A 19473-nucleotide genomic window follows, 5' to 3' on the forward strand; every position below is an offset into this window, starting at 1 on the left:
CAGAACCCCTCCAGCTAGAGGGGCTGTTAATTACATCACAGATTGACAACTCAGAAGAATACTGAAGTGGAGTAAATAGGGCTTTACACATCATCCTCCATGACACGAACACGTGGTTCTGCTCTGTAAAGTCCCTGCATCTTAGCGCCTTCAAACCCAGCTGACATCGTGACAGAAATATTCTCGGCTCGTTAGCAAAGCCGAGGCAACCCAGTGCTGAGCACGAGATGCTGCCTGTCCTTGTGAAATGAGAGACGCTAAGCGCCACTCGCTTACCAACGCGTGAGGCAGTGGCAGAGGGGGCGTGAGGGCTAGATCTAGTCTGGGGAAGCTATTTTACTGGTGCTGAAGGAGAGAGCCCAGCATGAGCTCCCCGGAGGAGTTTACGGTGCTTTGTTTTACTCCTCAGCAGAGCACATCTGAGGTGGTGGCAGAAACACCAACAGAGCCTCGCAGTACCACTGTGCAAAGCAGAACCGCTTTTAGGTCCAACAGAATCTAGACCTGGCTTGAGCACAAGCAACAGGATATTGCATCCGTCCCAGCCAATGCAACCCATAGTGTGCATGGAACAAAGAGTGAGCCATCAGCCTTTGCAGCTGCACACCGGAACCACTGGGGCAGTTTTCACCATGCCTCGGTGGGTCACACTTCAGAATACCAAATTCAGGACCAACTGCTAAGAAATAGGGCAGACACCCCCGCAACACTAGGGTTGCCAAGTGTGCAGTTTTTGACTGGAATGCCGGGTTGAAAAGGGACCTTGGCGGCTCCAGTCAGCACTGTTGATCGGGCCACTAAAAGTCCGGTCAGAGGTGCGGCGGGGCTAAGACAGACTCTCTGTCTGCCCTGGCTCCACGTGGCTCCTGGAGGCAGCCAGCACCTCCGGTTCCTAGGCACAAGGGCCACAGGGCTCTGCCCGCTACCCTGAGCACCGGCTCTGCAGCTCCCTTTGGCCAGGAACCATGGCCAATGGGAACTACAGGGGCAGTACCTGCAGGCGCAGGCAGCGTGCGGAGACGCCAGGTCGCCCCTGCGCCTAGTAGCCAGATATACCAGCCTCTTCCCGGGACCCACCTGAGGTAAGCGCTGCCAGGATGGAGCCCACACCCTGAACCCCCTCCAACACCTCAACCCTCTACCCCAGGTTGGAACCCCTTCCCACACTCCAAACCCCTCAGCCCCAGCCCCCTTCTGCACCCCACACCCCTACCCCAGAGCCCGCACCCCCAGCCAGAACCCTCACCCCCTTCCTCGACCCCAACTCCCAGCCTATCACAATGAAATTTACCAAAACGGAGCGTGAATGTGATGAGGCCTTAGCTATGAGTCTATATCCTCTCTGCATCACCCCGCCTCCTGGCAGGGCTGGCTCCAGGGTTTTTGCCACCCCAAGCGGCGAAGGGGAAAAAAAAAAAAAAGCCGTGATCGCGATCGGCGCCTGCTCCACCGCGCCGCTTTCTTCGGTGGCAATTTGGTGGCTGGCCCTTCCCTCCAAGAGGGACCAAGGGACCTGCCGCCGAAGAGCCCGACGTGCCGCCCCCTTCCCATTGGCCGCCCCAAGCACCTGGTGCCTGGAGCCGGCCCGGCCTCCTAGCAGTTGGCCCAGCCTGTTTTTAATGCAGCGTCGATAACAAACGGAGGTGCTGGCAGCAGGTGCTTGTTGTAGAGGGGGCACTGGCTGTACTCACACGGCCACTCCGCCCACGCGTAGCGCAGGCGGGTGACAGCGTCCCTGCAGCCAGGGCTGGACAGCGTCACTGTGTGGGAAGATGCAGACACCATGGGGGCTGGAACCCACTGGCACGGCTCCGGCGCCGAGAGCTGGGGCCGGTGAGAGCAGCACACCTGCCGGAAGAAGCACAGACCAGTCACATGACCTGGCTGTGCCGCACTGGGCTGTAGCTCTGTTATTTTCTGGCTCAGGTGGCTGCATCGCTGCGCTCTGGGGTGGAGATTGCAGAGCTGCCCTGCATCCCCCATCTCAGGCTCCTCTCCCCCTCGGACAGCAGGGGGACGCAGCTCCCCCCACCTCAACGGCAGGAGAGGCAGCATTTGCTAGATCGCCCCTCTAGCCCTGGGCTCCAGCACATCTGGGATTTGTCCACTGCAAACTTTTATTTAGACAACTAGCCAGCATGCGGCAAGAGCTGCCTGCCCTGCTGACATCTGTCCAGCTGTCCCAGCAGGGATGGTGCTAGAGGGGTCACGTGCCCCCCGCAGAGCACTCAGGCGAGCCCCGTAACAGTGCAGCCCCTCTGCCCTTGGCGCTTGCCTTGAGACGGGCAGGGACCCCCCCCACACACATGGCTCCTCACCTCAAAGATGTGGTCGTGCATTAGAAGCAGCAGGAGTTCCTGGCCATACGTGACGTTAATGAGGCCCCTGGCTCCATCCACCACGACTTTCGTAGGATATGGGCCTTGGAAGACCAGGCCTCTCTCTCCATATGCCACAGCCCGGGCTCCCAGGTGCAGCCGATACGCCACGTTCTGTTTATCCCGGGGGTGAATGCTGCAAAGAGGAAAGCAGAGGGGAAATGATGGGGAGAGGGCAGGGAGCCACTTCCCAGCAGTGCAGCCAAAGGCAGTGGCTCCTGAAACTCCACCTCTGCCAGCAGAGGGCGCTCCAGGGTGCTCGCACCCCACCCCAGCAGCAAAGAGCTTTGTCAAACTGCAGGATGAGTCAACGGGACCCTGCAGAGAGCAGCAGCTGCCTGGAGAGGTTGGGGGGGGGGGAGCAGGTGCCGGAGGGAGCCCGTCTGCCAGGGCAGGGGACTGACCGAGACAGCAGACACCCCTGGAGGTAAAGAAGTCAGCCGTGGGAGGGGAGGGCTAGGGGCTCCCTCCAGAGCAGCAGCAGTGTCTCCTGCACTGCAGACCGGCTGCAGGGCCCCAGTCAAAGAGCCGATGACCAGGCCAGCTGCTGGGGTGCGGAGCAGCAGGGAGCGGTGGTAGGTCTGGCCTGACAAATGACCTGGAAGGGAAGCGGGGAGCAGCGGCGACTGCCGGTTGGGCCAGGAGAGGTTAGAGAGGCCACCGGCCAAACCTGAGCCAAGGCCAGTTACCAGTCTCCGTGCAGCAATGAAGCCGCAGTGCATGAAGAGAATGGCAGGCAGTCTAGTTCTAGGGGCAGGGAAAAGACTCCTGTGCAGATCCCTCCCAACCCCCCAGCCTACCACCCCCCCCCTCCGCACTGAGTGGAGAGAGGGCACCCATCTCAAGCCACCGCCGAGAGCACAAGCTCAAAGAGCCCAGGGTCTCCCAGAGGGTCTCCCAGAGACCAGGCTACCGAACAGATCCCAGTTCAGCTCCCCAGGCTGCTCTGGGGGGCAACGGGCCCCAAGGATCTCGTGCCAGGCGCTGTCAGTCGCCCCTCCAACGTATGCTGAGTACACCGACGCTGCATGCGCCTGTGCGCCAAACACGCCTGCCCCGGCCTCTCCACAAAGCCCTCTGCCCACTAGCGGTGAGCTGGTCACTGGCTCCGAGCGCCTGCCCCCAGTACCGGTGTCCTTTACTGGCTATCACAGCAGTGCACCCAAGCCCGCTGTGCCGCCCGGTACTTGACAGGGCTAGCAACCTGTACATCTCACACACCCAGCTGGGGAAAGCACAGCGAACAGATCTGGGAGGCCAGTGACACAGGGGTGGGGAGTGACCCCGCAGCACTGCGCGTTAGGGGATTTCTTCTCCTCCCCTTTCGGCACTCCCTGTCCTCCTCCTCTTGCCTGGCCCTGCCCCGCTCTCCTCCCACACTGCAGCATGGCCCGACAGACGCCTGCTTCAGCCTCACCCCTCCTGTGTGGGGAAAGGCCCTGGCACCTCCAGGCCAGGTGCTCTGGAACGTCCCCTGGGTGCACTGCAGGCTGCTGTGCTGCAGGGAGTGGGCAGTTACCTGCCGTAGGGCGAGTGCTCGTCGCACAGATCCACTGCCACGGCCATGAAGGTGTTGGGCATTCTCTTGTTGGGTGCGTGGCCGCAGTCAGCTGTCTGGTGCCACCGAATGCGGGGGAAACGGTCATCCCGGGCCTGCCGGCGGAACGTGGATAACTGCAAAGACAGGGCGAGTTGGGAAGGAGCTGATCCCCCACCGGGGCCAGAGCCTCCCCCCGCCGCCAGCCCTGCTTCCCAGTGTCCCACACATCAGCCCACCCCAGCAGGGGGTGGCCCAGCAGCCCCGTACGAACTCCCCACGCGGAGAGTGCAGCTTCTGCTCCACCCCAGCCTGGGGCCAGGGGACGCCCCAGCCAGGCAGTGCGGGGTCACCATGGCATAGAGCAGCAGTTCTCAACCAGGGGTCTGAGGCCCCCTGGGGAGCCCCCTGAGCAGGTTTCAGGGGATCCGCCAGGCAGGGCTGGCGTTAGACTCACTACAGCCCGGGGCAGAAGGCAGAAGCCCCACCGCCCCGAGCCCTGCCACCTGGGGCTCAAGCCGAAGCCTGAGCAGCTTAGCTTTGCAGGGCCCCGGGCAACTGCCCCGCTTGCTACCCCCAGTGCCGGCCTGGCTTTTATACAGTGGTGCTGGAACGATGGGTACCGTGGGGGGTGCTGAGAGCCACTGAACCAAACCGTAACCCCTGGATCTGATGGAAACCACTTCAAACCAGGGGCTGCTGCTGGCCCCGCAGCTCCCCTGGTTCCAGCACCTATGGTTTTATATGCAGAACACCAGTTACTGCGGCACAGGTGGGCCGTGGAGTTTTTATAGCACGTTGGGAACCCCCGGCACAGAGGCAGGCAGGCAGGGGAGGTGTGGTGGGCTGGGACGGAGGGCAGGCGACCGGTGGGAAGGGAGCTGGGCAAGGCCCATCGGCGGGACTGCGGGCAGGCCACTAACTCTGAGGTCAGCTGGACTCTCTCAGCTCATCCCCTCCTGCCCTTTCCCGCCACATCCCTGCTGGGCTCAGTCCTTCTCCATCAGCTTCTCCTCAGAGTGCGCCTCTGACGCTCCTCCGTCCCAGCGCTCTCCTCCTTCCTCCCAGGCCTCTCCCTCCACCCATACGCTCCCTCTTTCCTCCGCCTCCCCCACTCACCTGGAGAGCCTGGGGGTGAGGTAGACAAGGGGACAGAGCAGGGGTGGCTTCTCTTCCCCCTTTCCTCTCCCAGTGCGTCAGGAGGGGAAGTGAGGGTCTAAGATGTGGGGGGCCCTGTCTTCCCCCCTCCCCGTTCTGCTGTGAGATAGAGACAGGAGCGGAGGAGCAGAATGAAAAGGGGACAGGCAGCAGTGCCTGACTGCCCCCCAAGGGAAAGAGGGGTATATTATCCCTCCAGCCCAACTCACAGCTCACTCTCCCCTTACAAGGCCTCTGTGCCGGGACTTGGAGCCTATGGCAAGACCACTCCTGGGTCCATTAGCGTCAAGGAGTCAGCAGGAAAACTCTGATCAAACTGACTCCGCCTGGCCCGCCCCTCGGTCCTGCGCAGCATCAGGGATGGCTCTGCGGTGAAGTGAAAGAAACAAGCAGCAAGCAGGAGCTGGCTCCGAGCAGTGATTACTGTCCCCACGGTCAGCACCCTGGCTGCCAGTCACCTGGACAAACCCAAAGGGGAAGAGCGGCTGCGTTTGCCCGTCAGACCCGGCATGGAAGGCGCTGCGCCAGTCCGCGATGAGAGCTGGGAACGTGCAGTTGTACAGATCTGTGTTCAGGAAGGCGTTGGCTTCACCTGCAACGGGCACACGGGACAAGTCAGAGCTGAGCCCAGCACTCAAAGCGGCGTGGCCGGTGCCGTGATACGCTGCCAGACTTACCCTGGTACCAGATAACGCCCGTGAGGGACATGTTGAGGAGCGGGTGGATCATCGCATTCCAGAGCACAGAGGGAACCTTAGGGCCAGAAAGCAGCGGGGGAAGAAGAAACCTACGACACAAGACAAGCACCAATTGGTGGGGGGGGGGGGCAGCACCTCACGCCACACAAGGTGACCGGCCGACTCCAGGTGGCATTGATCCCCTATGGTGAGCAATCACTGCACCTGTTCCTTGGGGACTGGATACACAGGACCAAAAGAGGTGAACCGCTTGGGCTCAGACCGACAGGGCTAAAAGCGCTGGGAAAAGACAAGCTCAGCCCGAGGAAGACGAGCTGGAAAAACAGCCTCTAGGGAAGGGGTTAAATGGTCACTCACGAGATGCCGTTCCCATCTCCATCTGGGGTTATTCCAGCACGTGCCCTGCCAGCCCTGCCTGTGGCATTGCTCTGGCCGTGTCGCACTCCCGCCAGGTACCCACCCACAGGGGCGGCTTTTCAAGAGAGGAAAGTCAGGGCTTGAATTACTCCGGCGCGGAATGAAATAGGGGTGGACGCCGGCCCAGCCAGGGCTGGAGGCAGCGCCCAGGGAAGCTTCAGGGGAGTGGGGTGAAGGAGGTGGCGGCTGTGAGTGCGATGGGGTGGGCAGGGAGAGGAGGTTAGGGGCAAGGTGGTGCAGAGGAGCAGGAAGCCATGTGCACATGGGGGCAGGAGCTGGAAGCTCTGGAGAGGGGCGTGGTGGGGGAAGTTCATTCAGATGGAATGGGTCCGGCCTGGGCACTGAGGGGACGGCCTATACTTGGGGCCCTACCAAATTAACGGTGCCTTTTGGTCAATTTCACAGTTTCAGATGTTTACTATTGTAGGGGGGGAGGGGTCATGGGATTGCCACCCTCACTTCTGCCCTGCTGCGGGCAGGCGCGCTGCTTTCAGAGTTGGGCAGCCAGAGAGGAAGGCTGCTGGCCAGGCACCCAGCTCTAAAGCCAGCACCACCGGCAGCAGCAGTGCTGAAGTGCGGGGCTATTGGGAGGGGGTGGGTTACCATATGTCATAGAATCATAGAATATCAGGGTTGGAAAGGACCTCAGGGGGTCATCTAGTCCAACCCCCTGCTCAAAGCAGGACCAACACCCACTAAATCATCCCAGCCAGGGCTTTGTCAAGCTGGGCCTTAAAAACCTCTAAGGATGGAGATTCTACCACCTCCCTAGGTAACCCATTGCAGTGCTTCACCACTCTCCTAGTGAAGTAGTTTTTCCTAATATCCAACCTACACCTCCCACACTGCAACTTGAGACCATTGCTCCTTGTTCTGTCATCTGCCTCCACTGAGAGCAGCCGAACTCCATCCTCTTTGGAACTCTGCTCCAGATAGATGAAGGCTGCTATCAAATCCCCCCGACTCTTCTCTTCTGCAGACTAAATAACCCCAGTTCCCTCAGCCTCTCCTCGCAAGGAATGTGCCCCAGCCCCCTAATCATTTTTGTTGCCCTCTGCTTGACTTTCTCCAATTCGTCCACATCCTTTCCGTAGTGGGGCCCAAAACTGGACACAATACTCCAGATGTGGCCTCACCACTGCCGAATATCAGGGAATAATCACTTCCCTCGATCTACTGGCAATGCTCCCACTAATGCAGCCCAATATGCCGTTAGCTTTCTTGGCAACAAGGGCACCCTGCTGACTCATATCCAGCTTCTCGTCCACTGTAATCCCCGGATCTGTTTCTGTCCAGTTTCCACCTCCCCGCATGGGGGAGGTGACAGCTGGAGTCACAGAGCTTCTTGCAGCTGGGGGAAGTTCCTGGAGATGGGTCTGACCTGCCCTGGGAGTGTCCCCTGCAAGGGAGGAGGAAGTCTGGTCCCTCCCCATCCCCTGCCAGGACTAGCAGCTGGAGCCTGTGCAGGGTGGGAGCCCCCAGCTGGGTGCCAGATTGCATGGGGGAGATCAGATTTCACGGTCCACCGCGTGTTTTTCACAGCCGTGAATTTGCTCTCAATGTCCTCACCGTCCGGCGTCGCCTGTGAGCCCGCACTCCTGCAGCACCCTTCCTGAGGACCAGGCTTCAATGCAGGTCCCTCCCCAGGAGGACTCCACTAATCCTATGGGATACCGGAGCGTCTCATACAAGTGACGGCCAAACAGCCAACACACAGCTGAGAAGTAGCTGAAGTTCCCGTGACCCAAGTTTTCTGTTCAGGAAAAAGAGAATTGAGAGGCAAACATCAGAAAACTGCAGGCGATGCAAACGTCAGGGGGAGGTGCCAGAGGCAAAGCTGCAAGTGCTGGGAGGGACACCCCCACCAGGGAAATCCATCCTGTGGGAGGGCCAGTGCAAGGACAGAGTCTACCTGGCCAGTGTCCTGTCTGATCCAGAGGAGCAATTCCAAAGGGAGGGGAATTGTTGGGCTGAATATCAGGGAAGACTTCCAGAAATGGGCATCACCTCTCAAGGGACGGGAGAAATTCCGGTTAGAACTAGACTGAACACCACATTGTAAAACATGCTGGAGGAAACAACCTGCACTGATCCCAAGGGCTGCCTGGAGAGGACGTCACTGCTCCCTACAGACGCTTCTCACCCATTTCAAAGGTCTCGGTCCCTATCTTCAAGGCGCTCGATGGCCTAGGCCCAGCGTATCTAAGAGACGTGAAGTCCAGGTTGAAGATGTGGTTGACAGTTCCATTCCTCAGGCACAATGGAACTTTCCAGCACCACGGTAAAGCTGGTCTGTCCAGGAGACAGAACTTTCTCGGGGGCTGGGTCCAGACTCTGGACTGAACTCCCTCAGGACCATCACAAACCTCCCCACCTTCCACTCCAAGGGCCAAGTACACTCTCCAACCAGTCATTGCTAAGACACAGAGCCATGTAAAAACAACAAAACCACTCCCAAAGCAAACGGCTCCACACCGCATGCATAATCCCGCCCCTGGGAGAAGATGAGAGGAAGAATAAACTGCTCGTGACTGAAGCTAAATGCACAAATGGAAGCTCAGATATTTTTGAGGGTGAGGTGGGAGAAGAACCTATATTATGGTGACCAGATAGCAAGTGTGAAAAATCAGGAAGGGGGCGTTGGGGGTAATAGGTGCCTATATAAGACAATGCCCCGAATATCAAGACTGTCCCTATAAAATCTGGACATCCCTAACCTATACAGACTAGAACAAGTATTCTAGAAATCAGAGCTGGAAGGGAACACCTACAGGATATTAAATTTATACATAGGGTTTGCTCTCTTTTGCTTCTTTAGGATGGATGAAGAAGGCCTGAAAGGTTATTTCTGCTTGTTTTTTTACCTTAGCTAAACCTGGAAGGTGGCATCTGGTCTCGCCTAGTTAAACAACAGGGTTCTTGAAAGTCTCAGAGAATGTGTTGACATTCTTGCCCCTACGTGTCAGTTAGGCGTTGGAGCTAAAACAGGCCCTTTTAAAGGGGGATTTGTACTGACCCGCTTTGTACTCACCAGCTGTCGGTATAGACCACTCCAAGTCAATCTTAGCCAGGTCCTGCAGTTCCACTTCAGACTGAATAAGAGAGGCCGTGAACACACGGACATATGGATAGAGAGGTGCCTCGGAGAGCTCCTTACTGGCATTGATTATCTAGGAAACGGGCAGGGTGGTGAATCATCATGGCCTTTCCTATAGCAGGAACTGTGTGGCTGCTAACTGTGTGGTTAACACACAGTCTGCAGGGCTGAACCCCTGCAGGTCCCAGTGACAAATACTCCGGAGGGTGAGGTCACTTAGGACTCGGAGTGCAAGAGGCTGGGAAGCTGTGGAAGCTCCACAGCATGGGAGAGATTTAAAACTAGACTGGACAAAACCCTAGGAAAACGAAACTGGATTTCTATGATTCCTTGTAACTCACTTAGCAAGCTTAAAGTCTGACGCTGACAGATCAAAAGGGAACAACTTTCTTCTCCTTTGGACATAGTTACTAGCCCTGTCCCAACCGCTACAAAGGCTAATGCCTCATTGCATACTGGAGGACTGGAGCTTACCTGGGAAACTGTCATCTCCATGTTACTTTGCCCACTGCAAAGCCAGACGTCTCCAAAGTAGATATCCCGCAGTGTCAGATTCTTTGGCTCTTCCCTGGAGTGCTGCTCTGCTATCACACTATAAGGGCCACCATGCCCCATAGGAGCCAGTACAACTTTCCAGGTCTCAGAGTACTCTGAAACATGAAGCAAAGGACCCTGACTTGATAGAAGCAAGCACAGATCCCCGACTGGTATCAATCCAGCGATACAAGCAGGAGGTTTTTATTAAATGAAAAGAGACATTTCATATCATGGTGCTTTAATAGGGCTAATTTTACAACGCTGAAAACAATTATGAGCCAAAGCAGAGGAAAGGAAGAATTGAATTAGAAAAATATGTGCAATAATTAGAAATCGTTTAAGAACATCTTACTAGATGCCCAAAAAACCACAATCCCACAAATGAGCAAGAAGGGCATGCCCATTAAAAAAAACCAAACGGGTTTAGAGGGGAAGTGAAGACAACTATAAAAAATAATATATAACAAACAGAAGAAAGGTGAAGTTGAGAATAATGAGTATAAATCAGAAGTTAGGAATCGTAGAAAATTGATAGGGGAAGCAAATGGACACAAGGAGACATCTATGGCCAGCAGAGTCAAGAAGAAAAAGAAGGAGTTTTTAAAATGTATTAGGAACATAAAAAAATCCTGACAATGGTATTGTCCATTACTAGATGGAAATGGCAGAATTATCAATAACAATGCTGGAAAGACAGAAGTGGTCAATAAACATTTTCTTTCTGTATTTGGGGGAAAAACCAGATGATATAATCTAGAGCTGTCAATTAATCACAGTTAACTCACGTGATTAACTCAAGAAATTAATTGTGATTAAAAAAATTAATCGCAATAAATCAGAGTTTTAATTACACTGTTAAACAATAGAATACCAATTGAAATGTATTAAACGTTTTGGATGTTTTTCTACATTTCAAATATATTGATTTCAATTACAACACAATACAAAGTGTTCAGTGCTCACTTTATATTATTATTTTTATTACAAATATTTGCACTTGAAAAATGATAAACAAAGAAATAGTATTTTTCAATTCACTTCATACAAGTACCATAATGCAATCTCTTTATCATGGAAGTGCAACTTACAAATGTATAAAAAAAATTTTTTTTTACATAACTGCACTCAAAAACAAAACAATGTAAAACTTTAGAGCCTACAAGTCCACTCAGTCCTACTTCTTGTTCAGCCAATCGCTAAGACAAACAAGTTTGTTTACATTTACAGGAGATATGCTGCCCTCTTCTTATTTACAAATTCACCTGAAAATGAGAACAGGCATTCGCATGGCACTTTTGTAACCGGCACTGCAAGGTTTTTATGTGCCAGATATGCTAAATATTCGTATGTCCCTTCATGCTTTGGCCACCATTCCAGAGGACATGCTTCCATGCTGATAACGCTCGTTAGAAAAAACATTTTATGCTATAAGAAGAATGTGATTGGAAAGCCCCAACTATTGGCAAAGGTGGTCTTTCTAGGACCGCATCCATCATCCTAGTGTCTCCAGTAACTACGGATGGAGAATAGAAGGGGACGCCATGATTTCCACTAGAAGCCTCACAATGCAGGCCGGATTTACTGGGAAGGACATAGGCCCCAATCCCACATGCTGTTGCAAGTGATCAAATCCCTGCACCTGATCAGAGCTCCAGTGCCTTCAAAGGAGCTCTGTAGGGGGGCATCCACGGGGGTGTGACATCCCAGGGTACGTCCAGACCAGTGAGGGGCTGCATCACCCCTGCTCTGCAAGCTTGGATGCCTTACAATGCCTTGCTGAAGTACACCGGACCCTCGCTAGAATGCGGGATTTGGGATCCACGTGCGGTACCACGTTAACACGGGTTTGGTGCCACATTCCCCACTGCCTGGGAGCTCGTCTGTAGGACAGCCACTTGGCTGGGGAAGTGGATAGGTGCTGCTTTTGGGGGGATGTTTCCTGGCCCTCATCAGAGGCAGGGAGTGGGGGCAGAGAGGCCCTGGAAACTGTGTGGTCATGGGGAAGTGCAAAGCGGTAGGAATCTGAGATTTATTTTATTACCTTCAACTTGTGCCATTTTCTTCATTATTACTTTGCTGTCTTTGGAAAGAGACACGGTAACACTGGCGCCAGCTTCCCCGTAGCCCCATACCACTGCGCCGGCTGGTTTCTTCTGTAATACCATGTGGTCACCATAATAGGACGCAAAGCGAAACGTCACACCTAGGATCCACAAAAATGTCATGATCATCCTGTCAATATTTTACTCCTCACAGAAATGCCAAACTCCTTATCCACTACGGGGTATGCACTGGGAGGGAGGTAACTGTTAGGAATTTCTGCCTATAGCTGTCATTTTGTGAGACAGAGTTAATGAAGTATGTTATGGGGAGACAAACACACAGTGCTCTCCCATGACAACTTTCCTTTGGTTCTTTCTTATTTTGTTGTTTCCCTTTATCTAAAGTAAGTCTTGAGATGGCAGCACGCAGTAGCTACTGATTTTGTTGTGACACCTACAATATTGATGTTGAGATAATACAGCATGTTTGAGCCCAAAATCCTTCTAATAAAGCAAACAAGCCAACAAAAATTGATCATTTTCTGACAGCATAAACTGCTAATAAATATATATTATTATATACTGCCTTGCAAGTGGCTCAGATATCAGCATGATACAAATACTGAGACAGATAAGGAGGAAAAAGCCACGTGTCAATTGTAAACACTGCTTCTAGCACAGTGGTTCTCAAACTATAGTACTGGTGCCCCCTTTCACACAGCAAGCCTCTGAGTGCGACCCCCCACCCCATAAATTAAAAACACTTGTTTATATATTCAACACCATTATAAATGCTGGAGGCAAAGTGGGGATTGGGGTGGAGGCTGACAGCTCATGACCCCCTATATAATAACCTCGCAACCCCCCCCCCTTAGGGGTCCCAACCCCCAGTTTGAGAACCCCTGTTCTAGCATGTAACAATTCAATGAGCAAGATTTTGAGGAGGATAAATAGGTCCATGAGTTGGGAACTGAAGAACTTTAATTGCTGGAATCATCAAAAGTTAATTCCACACAATTGAAAAGCAAATTATTTCTCCACTGATCCCATGCTCGAAGAAACCACAATATTGTACCAATGCTGTAAATATGATGATGGTCGGACTCTAATAAATAATTGGGACCAACTTGTAACAATAGTCATAATAGTTCAGATGTATATTACCAGGGCCCTGTTTATTCAGCTCCCGCTGAATTTACCACGGAATTCACACTCTGCCCATCTGTCACGGAATTCGCCATTTCTAGACTCTGAACTTCCATATAAAAATAATTGTGTTTCTCTCTTTCTCACGATTTTGAAGATAACCCTGAAAACATGAACTGCATGTAACCAACGCAATGCTGTCTTCCAGAATCTGCAGCTGGGACTCTGAGACGTGTAACCAGCCCCATCTCTCAATGGAACGTTAACTCTAGAATCCTCAAGATGACCATCTAAAATTTCAATATCTAGATAATGTTCTTACCTGACGATCCCAATCCACCTCCCTTACCACCCCAGGGATCCAAAGCCCCAGATGGCCACACCCCCTTACTTCCATGATGTGGCTATTGGCCAACACAAGAATCTGTTCATACTGCCAACTGAAAAGGCAGAAACAGCATCAAACAAATGGAATTTAATAGCTTGGACGAGATGGCGTTAATGGGATTAGTCACTTTCATAATTAGTTCAATAACAACCCTTCATTTTTCATTTAAATGAAACTACCAGAATTTCCAGTTTGCTGCACCAAAGCCCTGCATAATTCAGAGCAACAGAAGTAAACAGACTCTTAAAAGGACACGTTACAGAAAAACAAGACTGAAGGAAAAAGAGTTACCGAAGGAGCAACACATGAGGGTGTAATAGGATGAAGGGAGACTGGGAAGACGGGGAAAATCCACAGGAACAGACAGGGGCTTTTATAGACATTTTGCCTCCTACAAAATTGTGTGTCTCATTTAATGAGGGAAGCAAACCCAAAACAAACAAAAAAAGCTGAAAATGGTGATGAAGGAAGGAGCAGAGGGGTCCCCAAATCTGACCTCTCAGGGGTATTCTACACCCTAACTTTTTTCTTTTTAGATTGAGAGGTAAGTCCCCCTCCACAAGGCTTCCAAAGGGGCAGAATGTCTCAGTGAGATTTTTATTGCAACCCCAGAAGCCTAACCAACTTGCCTCTCTCAGGTGTTTCCTCGAAGGAGGAAAGTCTGGACAGAGAGAAGGAAAGTTCTCGCTGCTGGGCCTCTCTGATTTGTCACTAGAAAAGCAGTTTTGCTTCTCATGTTCTCTCGCTTTCCGGGCAACACTTTTCATGCACATGCAGTGGTTTCCCCAGGAATTGAAATTAGGGGGGGGTGTTCGAATTTACAGGGGGGGCGTCAGGACCAATGAGATATATAAAAGAGATATGAATAAAGTAAATGTTTTGTTAGGATTATGCAAATTTAACATAAGAATAATGCAAGTTACACCAAAACACATAACAGGTCTAGATTTCTAAAAAAATATACATTAAAAAAAAAGTATTTAATTTAAATTGATTTTTGAAAAGTAAGCCATCATGGGGTAAGAGGGAAGATCCTGTCATGGATCAGTAACTGGTTAAAAGATGGGAAACAAAGGGTAGGAATAAATTATCAGTTTTCAGAATGGAGAGAGATAAATAGTGGTATCCCTGAGGGGTCGGTACTGGGACCAGTGCTGTTCAACATATTCATAAATGATCTGGAAAAATGGGTAAACAGTGCGGTGGGAAAATTTGCAGATGATACAAAACTATTCAAGATTGGTAAGTCCCAGGCAGACTGCGAAGAATTACAATGGGATCTCATAAAACTGGGTGACTGGGCAACAAAAATGGCAGATGAAATTTAATGTTGATAAATGCAAAGTAATGTACATTGGAAAACAATCTCAACTATACATACAAAATGAAGGAGTCTGAATTAGCTGTTAACACTCAAGAAAGATCTTGCAGTCATTGTGGATAGTTCTCTGAAAACATCCACTCAGTGTGCAGCGGCAGTCAGTGATTCCCAACATTGTTTGCTTTTTTAAAAAGAACAGGAGCACTTGTGGCACCTTAGAGACTAACAAATTTATTTGAGCATAAGCTTTCGTGGGCTACAGTCCACTTCATCGGACGTAGCCCACGAAAGCTTATGTTCTTTTTGCAATACAGACTAACACGGCTGCTACTCTGAAACCTTTGCTTTTTTAAGAAAGGGATAGATAATAAGACAGAAAATATCATATTGCCTTTATATAAATCCATGGCACATGTACACCTTGAATACTGTGTGCAGATCTGGTTACCCCATCTCAAAAAAGACATACTGGACATGCAAAAAGTACAGAGATGGGCAACTAAAATGATTAGGGGTATGAAACAGGTGAAGAAATTAAAATGGGAATTTTCAGCTTAGAAAAGAGACTACTAAGGGGGGATATGCTAAAGGTCTATAAAATCTTGACTGATGTGAATAAAGTGAATAAAGTAAATGTTTTGTTAGGATAATGCAAATTTAACATAAGGAAAATGCAAGTTACACCAAAACACATAACAGATCTAGATTTCTAAAAAAATATATATATAATTTAAAAAAATGTATTTAATTTAAATTGACTTTTGAAAAGTAAGCCATCATGGGGTAAGAGGGAAGATCTTCTCATGGATCAGTACCTGGTTAAAAGATGGGAAACAAAGGGTAGGAATAAATTATCAGTTTTCAGAAGGGAGAGAGATAAATAGTGGTGTCCTTGAGGGGTCAGTACTGGGACCAGTCCTATTCAACATATTCATCTGGAAAAATGGGTAAACAGTGAGGCGGCAAAATTTGCAGATGATACAAAACTATTCAAGCTAGTTAAGTCCCAGGCAGACTGCGAAGAGCTACAAAGGGATCTTTGAACTGGGTGACTGGGCAACAAAATGGCAAATTAAATTCAATGTTGATAAATGCAAAGTAATACACACTGGAAAGCAATCTCAACTCTACATACAAAATGATGGCATCTGAATTAGCTGTTAACACTCAAGGAAGAGATCTTGGAGTCATTGTGGATAGTTCTCTGAAAACATCCACTCCATGTGCAGCAACAGTCACAAAAGCAAACAATGTTGGGAATCATTAAGAAAGGGATAGATAATGAGACAGAAAATATCATATTGCCTCTATATAAATCCATGGTACGTGCACACCTTGAATAGTGTGTGTACATCTGGTCACCCATCCTAAAAATATATATATTGGAATTGGAAAAGGTACAGAGATGGGCAACTAAAATGATGAGGGGTATGAAACAGGAGGAGAGATTAAAGTGACTGGGAATTTTCAGCTTAGAAAAGAGATGACTAATGGGGATATGATAGAGGTCTACAAAATCTTGACTGGTGCGAAGAAAGTGAATAAGGAAATTTTATTTAATCCTTCACATAACACAAGAACTAGCAGTCACCCAATGAAATTAATAGGCAGCAGATTTTAAAAAAACAAAAGGAAGTATTTCTTCACACAATATAAAGTCAACCCAGGGAACTCTTTGCCAGGGGATGCTGTGAAGACCAAAACTATAACAGGATTTTAAAAAGAACTAGATACATTCCTGGAGAACAGGTCCATCTGTGGCTATTAGCCAGGATGAGAGGGATGCAATGCCATGCTCTGAGTGTCCCTAGCCTGTTTGCCAGAAGCTGGGAATGGGCAACGGGATGGATCACTTGATGATTCCCTGTTCTATTCATTCCCTCTGAAGCACCTGGCCTTGACCACTGTTGTAAGACAGGGTACTGGGCTATATGGACCATGGGTCTGACCATTCTTATGTAAAAATTAATTATAATAAAAATGTTTAGTACAGAAACTCCCCAACATAATGACCTCCCAAGATAGCAACAATGTGAGATAACAACCTTGGCAAATACTGCATTTTAAAAATCTTGGCCTACTGGGAAACATTTATATAAGTTTCCATTCCCAGTCACAAATCCAGCATTCTGGAGCAAAGTGACTAAAATATAGTCCAACAAACAAATGTTTATTTAACATGCCCCTCACTTTTCCCTCCACCGCACTCCACTCACCGGTGTTGTCCTTGGTCAGTGGAGACTCCGAGTTCAGAGGTGCTTTCACGTGAGTACACCTCCCAGGTGGGGGACAAAAAGGCACAGTTTGCTCTGGCCACGGCTGTTCGTTGTGCCACCGTTCACTCCACCACTCTGTTGCCAATGGGCCTGCACAGTCACCTTCTGCTGTCACCTACCACTGTGACCTCTGTGAGTTGGTCTCTTGAGGTTCCACCAGCTCTCAATGATTTCAGCTGAGCCCTCAGTGCGGGAACCTCGCTGCTAGTGCTGTCTCTTACACAAAAACACTGTCCCCACAGGAACACTGTCCCCACAACAGGACTAAGCACTTAGACCTGATTGTCAGTGATTTCAGCTGAGCTCTCAGTGCGGAAACCTCGCTGCTAGTGCAGTATGGGCTGTCTCTTATACAAAAACACTGTACCCACAACAGGACTAAGCACTTAGACCTGATTTTCAGTGATTTCAGCTGCAGTGGTCACTTAACAGAACAAAAGACTATCTATGGAGCCTAATCAGCTCTGTCTTTAAACAGTGGAGAGGGACAGGTCCCCACCCTCTCTCTTGATGCCTTCAAATCATCACAGACTAAGTTCAGTTCTACTGCCCTTTACTCATACAATAAGAACAACATTTCATCCACCCTTCCCCCCACATTCAAGTGGTTTGTAACCCAACCCCAGCCAAAATCTATCACTTGGACAACACAGCTCTGTTTGCTGGATACCTAGGTAGATTAGGTGTGAATGTAAATATAATCTGGCCCTGAAGCCTTAGCCCCCAGCTCATCACTAGCTGTCAGGGAGAACTCTTTTAGACTTTGCTTACAAATCATCATTTGAAATTATTAGGTTGGCCAACATCACCAAAATGAATGCACTGACATCATAAAAAAACAGCTGTATAAGGAAGCAAGAAAGCTAGTCTATGTTCATACTTTTCAAACCTATTATACTTTTTCAGATACACATATTTTATCATACACTGTATAAGCTTTTAAAGTGTGTATTAATGTTTCAGTTTAAATTCAGATTTCCAAACAGTCACTAAATTGGTATGTAACTAGCTCACAAAACTGGGGGGGGGGGTGTTGGGAAATCACTGTGCACATGATATGACATGTGGGAAGGGAAGCCCCCTCTCCTCCCATTAACCCCTCACCTTCTGCAGAAGCCAGCATAAGCACAAGCAGCAGCAAGCAAGCAGCCATTTCCTCTCCAGGATAACGGAACAGCTGCCAGGAAGTCAAATCACATGGTTAGGCCAGCAATTCAGAGTGAGTTTTAAAGAGACAAGCTATAAGTAGGGGCATTTCCAGCAGATCGAGGGATGTGATCATTCCCCTCTATTCAGCACTGGTGAGGCCTCATTTGGAGTACTGTGTCCAGTTTTGGGCCCCACACTACAAGAAGGATGTGGATAAATTGGAGAGAGTCCAGCAGAGGGCAACAAAAATGCTTAGGGGGCTGGAGCACATGACTTATGAGGAGGGAACTGGGATTGTTTAGCCTGCAGAAGAGAAGAATGAGGGGGGATTTGATAGCTGCTTTCAACTACCTGAAAGGGGGTTCCAAAGAGGATAGATCTAGACTGTTCTCAGTGGTAGAAGATGACAGAACAAGGAGTAATGGTCTCAAGTTGCAGAGGGGGAGGTTTAAGTTGGACATTAGGAAAAACTTTTTCACTAGTAGGGTGGTGAAGAACTGGAATGGGTTACCTAGGGAGGTGGTGGAATCTCCTTCCTTAGAGGTTTTTAAGGTCAGGCTTGACAAAGCCCTGGCTGGGATGATGTAGTTGGGGATTGGTCCTGCTTTGAGCAGGGAGCTGGACTAGATGACCTCCTGAGGTCCCTTCCAACCCTGAGATTCTATGATAAGCTTCCACCTCCAGTCATTGAGTAAAAAGGAGGCCAGAGGCGGGGAAAGTTAGCAGGATGGGGGTGGGGGGGATGGACACCAGTGGACATAAGCTGGTAACAGCAATAGTGGGAAATCAGGGGGAGGGGGAAGTGTCTAGCACAGACACAGCCCTTTCTTACCAAAGCCCCCAGATGAACAGGGACAGGTCACACCACTCACAGAACCAAAGCCCTTGGGTACAATTGAGTTTAGGGGAAAAATCTCATGTGCCTCAAAGCCAGGGGCACAGAGCAACTACGGAGCCACTAATGAGCTTGACCAGCAGCCACCACACATTAGACTCCTCCACATGGGCTTTCCCCAGCAGCCGCCCCTGTGAGACCCAGGAGACCCAGGTGGCCCTCAGCCCTATCACTACAGTCAGGCTCAGCCTGGTGTCAGCCCTGTGGGTGACAAGCCCCTCCAAGCAACCGGGCCAGATGTTCCGTAGTTCTGACGCCAGCAAAGGGCCCACAGAGCCAGGCGAGGCTTAGGGTTGCCAACCCTCCAGGACTGACCGGGCGTCTCCAGGAATTAAAGATTCATCTTTAATTAAAAGATTGTCACGTGATGAAATAGCCAGAAACACATCCAGCCCAAACTGGCAACCCTGGCGCGGCTGCAGGCAGCCCACGGA

At 50.3% G+C, this 19473-nt stretch overlaps 1 protein-coding gene across 1 annotated transcript; it reads right to left on the reverse strand.

Moving 5' to 3' along the window:
• Window positions 1-1236: 1236 nt before the first annotated feature.
• SIAE (sialic acid acetylesterase) lies at window positions 1237-18231 on the reverse strand. The gene is made up of 10 exons (XM_044997338.1): window positions 18100-18231; window positions 11864-12025; window positions 9760-9935; window positions 9220-9358; window positions 7758-7941; window positions 5751-5860; window positions 5532-5665; window positions 3898-4052; window positions 2319-2514; window positions 1237-1848 (listed from the first exon to the last, which is right to left on the reverse strand). The coding sequence occupies exons 1-10, from the start codon at window positions 18146-18148 to the stop codon at window positions 1594-1596; spliced, it is 1560 nt and encodes a 519-aa protein (XP_044853273.1). The 5' UTR covers window positions 18149-18231; the 3' UTR covers window positions 1237-1593.
• Between the last annotated feature and the right edge of the window lie 1242 nt (window positions 18232-19473).

Source organism: Mauremys mutica, chromosome 22, assembly GCF_020497125.1.
Source record: "Mauremys mutica isolate MM-2020 ecotype Southern chromosome 22, ASM2049712v1, whole genome shotgun sequence".
NCBI classification, from domain to species: domain Eukaryota; kingdom Metazoa; phylum Chordata; order Testudines; family Geoemydidae; genus Mauremys; species Mauremys mutica.

Coding starts and splice junctions, on each gene's coding strand:
- SIAE (XM_044997338.1), bottom strand. CDS start 18,148: ATGGCTGCTTGCTTGCTGCTGCTTGTGCTTATGCTGGCTTCTGCAGAA. Junction 12,026..18,099: donor TATGCTGGCTTCTGCAGAAG/GTGAGGGGTTAA, acceptor TGTGGATCCTAG/GTGTGACGTTTCGCTTTGCG. Junction 2,515..3,897: donor GAGCACTCGCCCTACGGCAG/GTAACTGCCCAC, acceptor TCCTCTTTGCAG/CATTCACCCCCGGGATAAAC.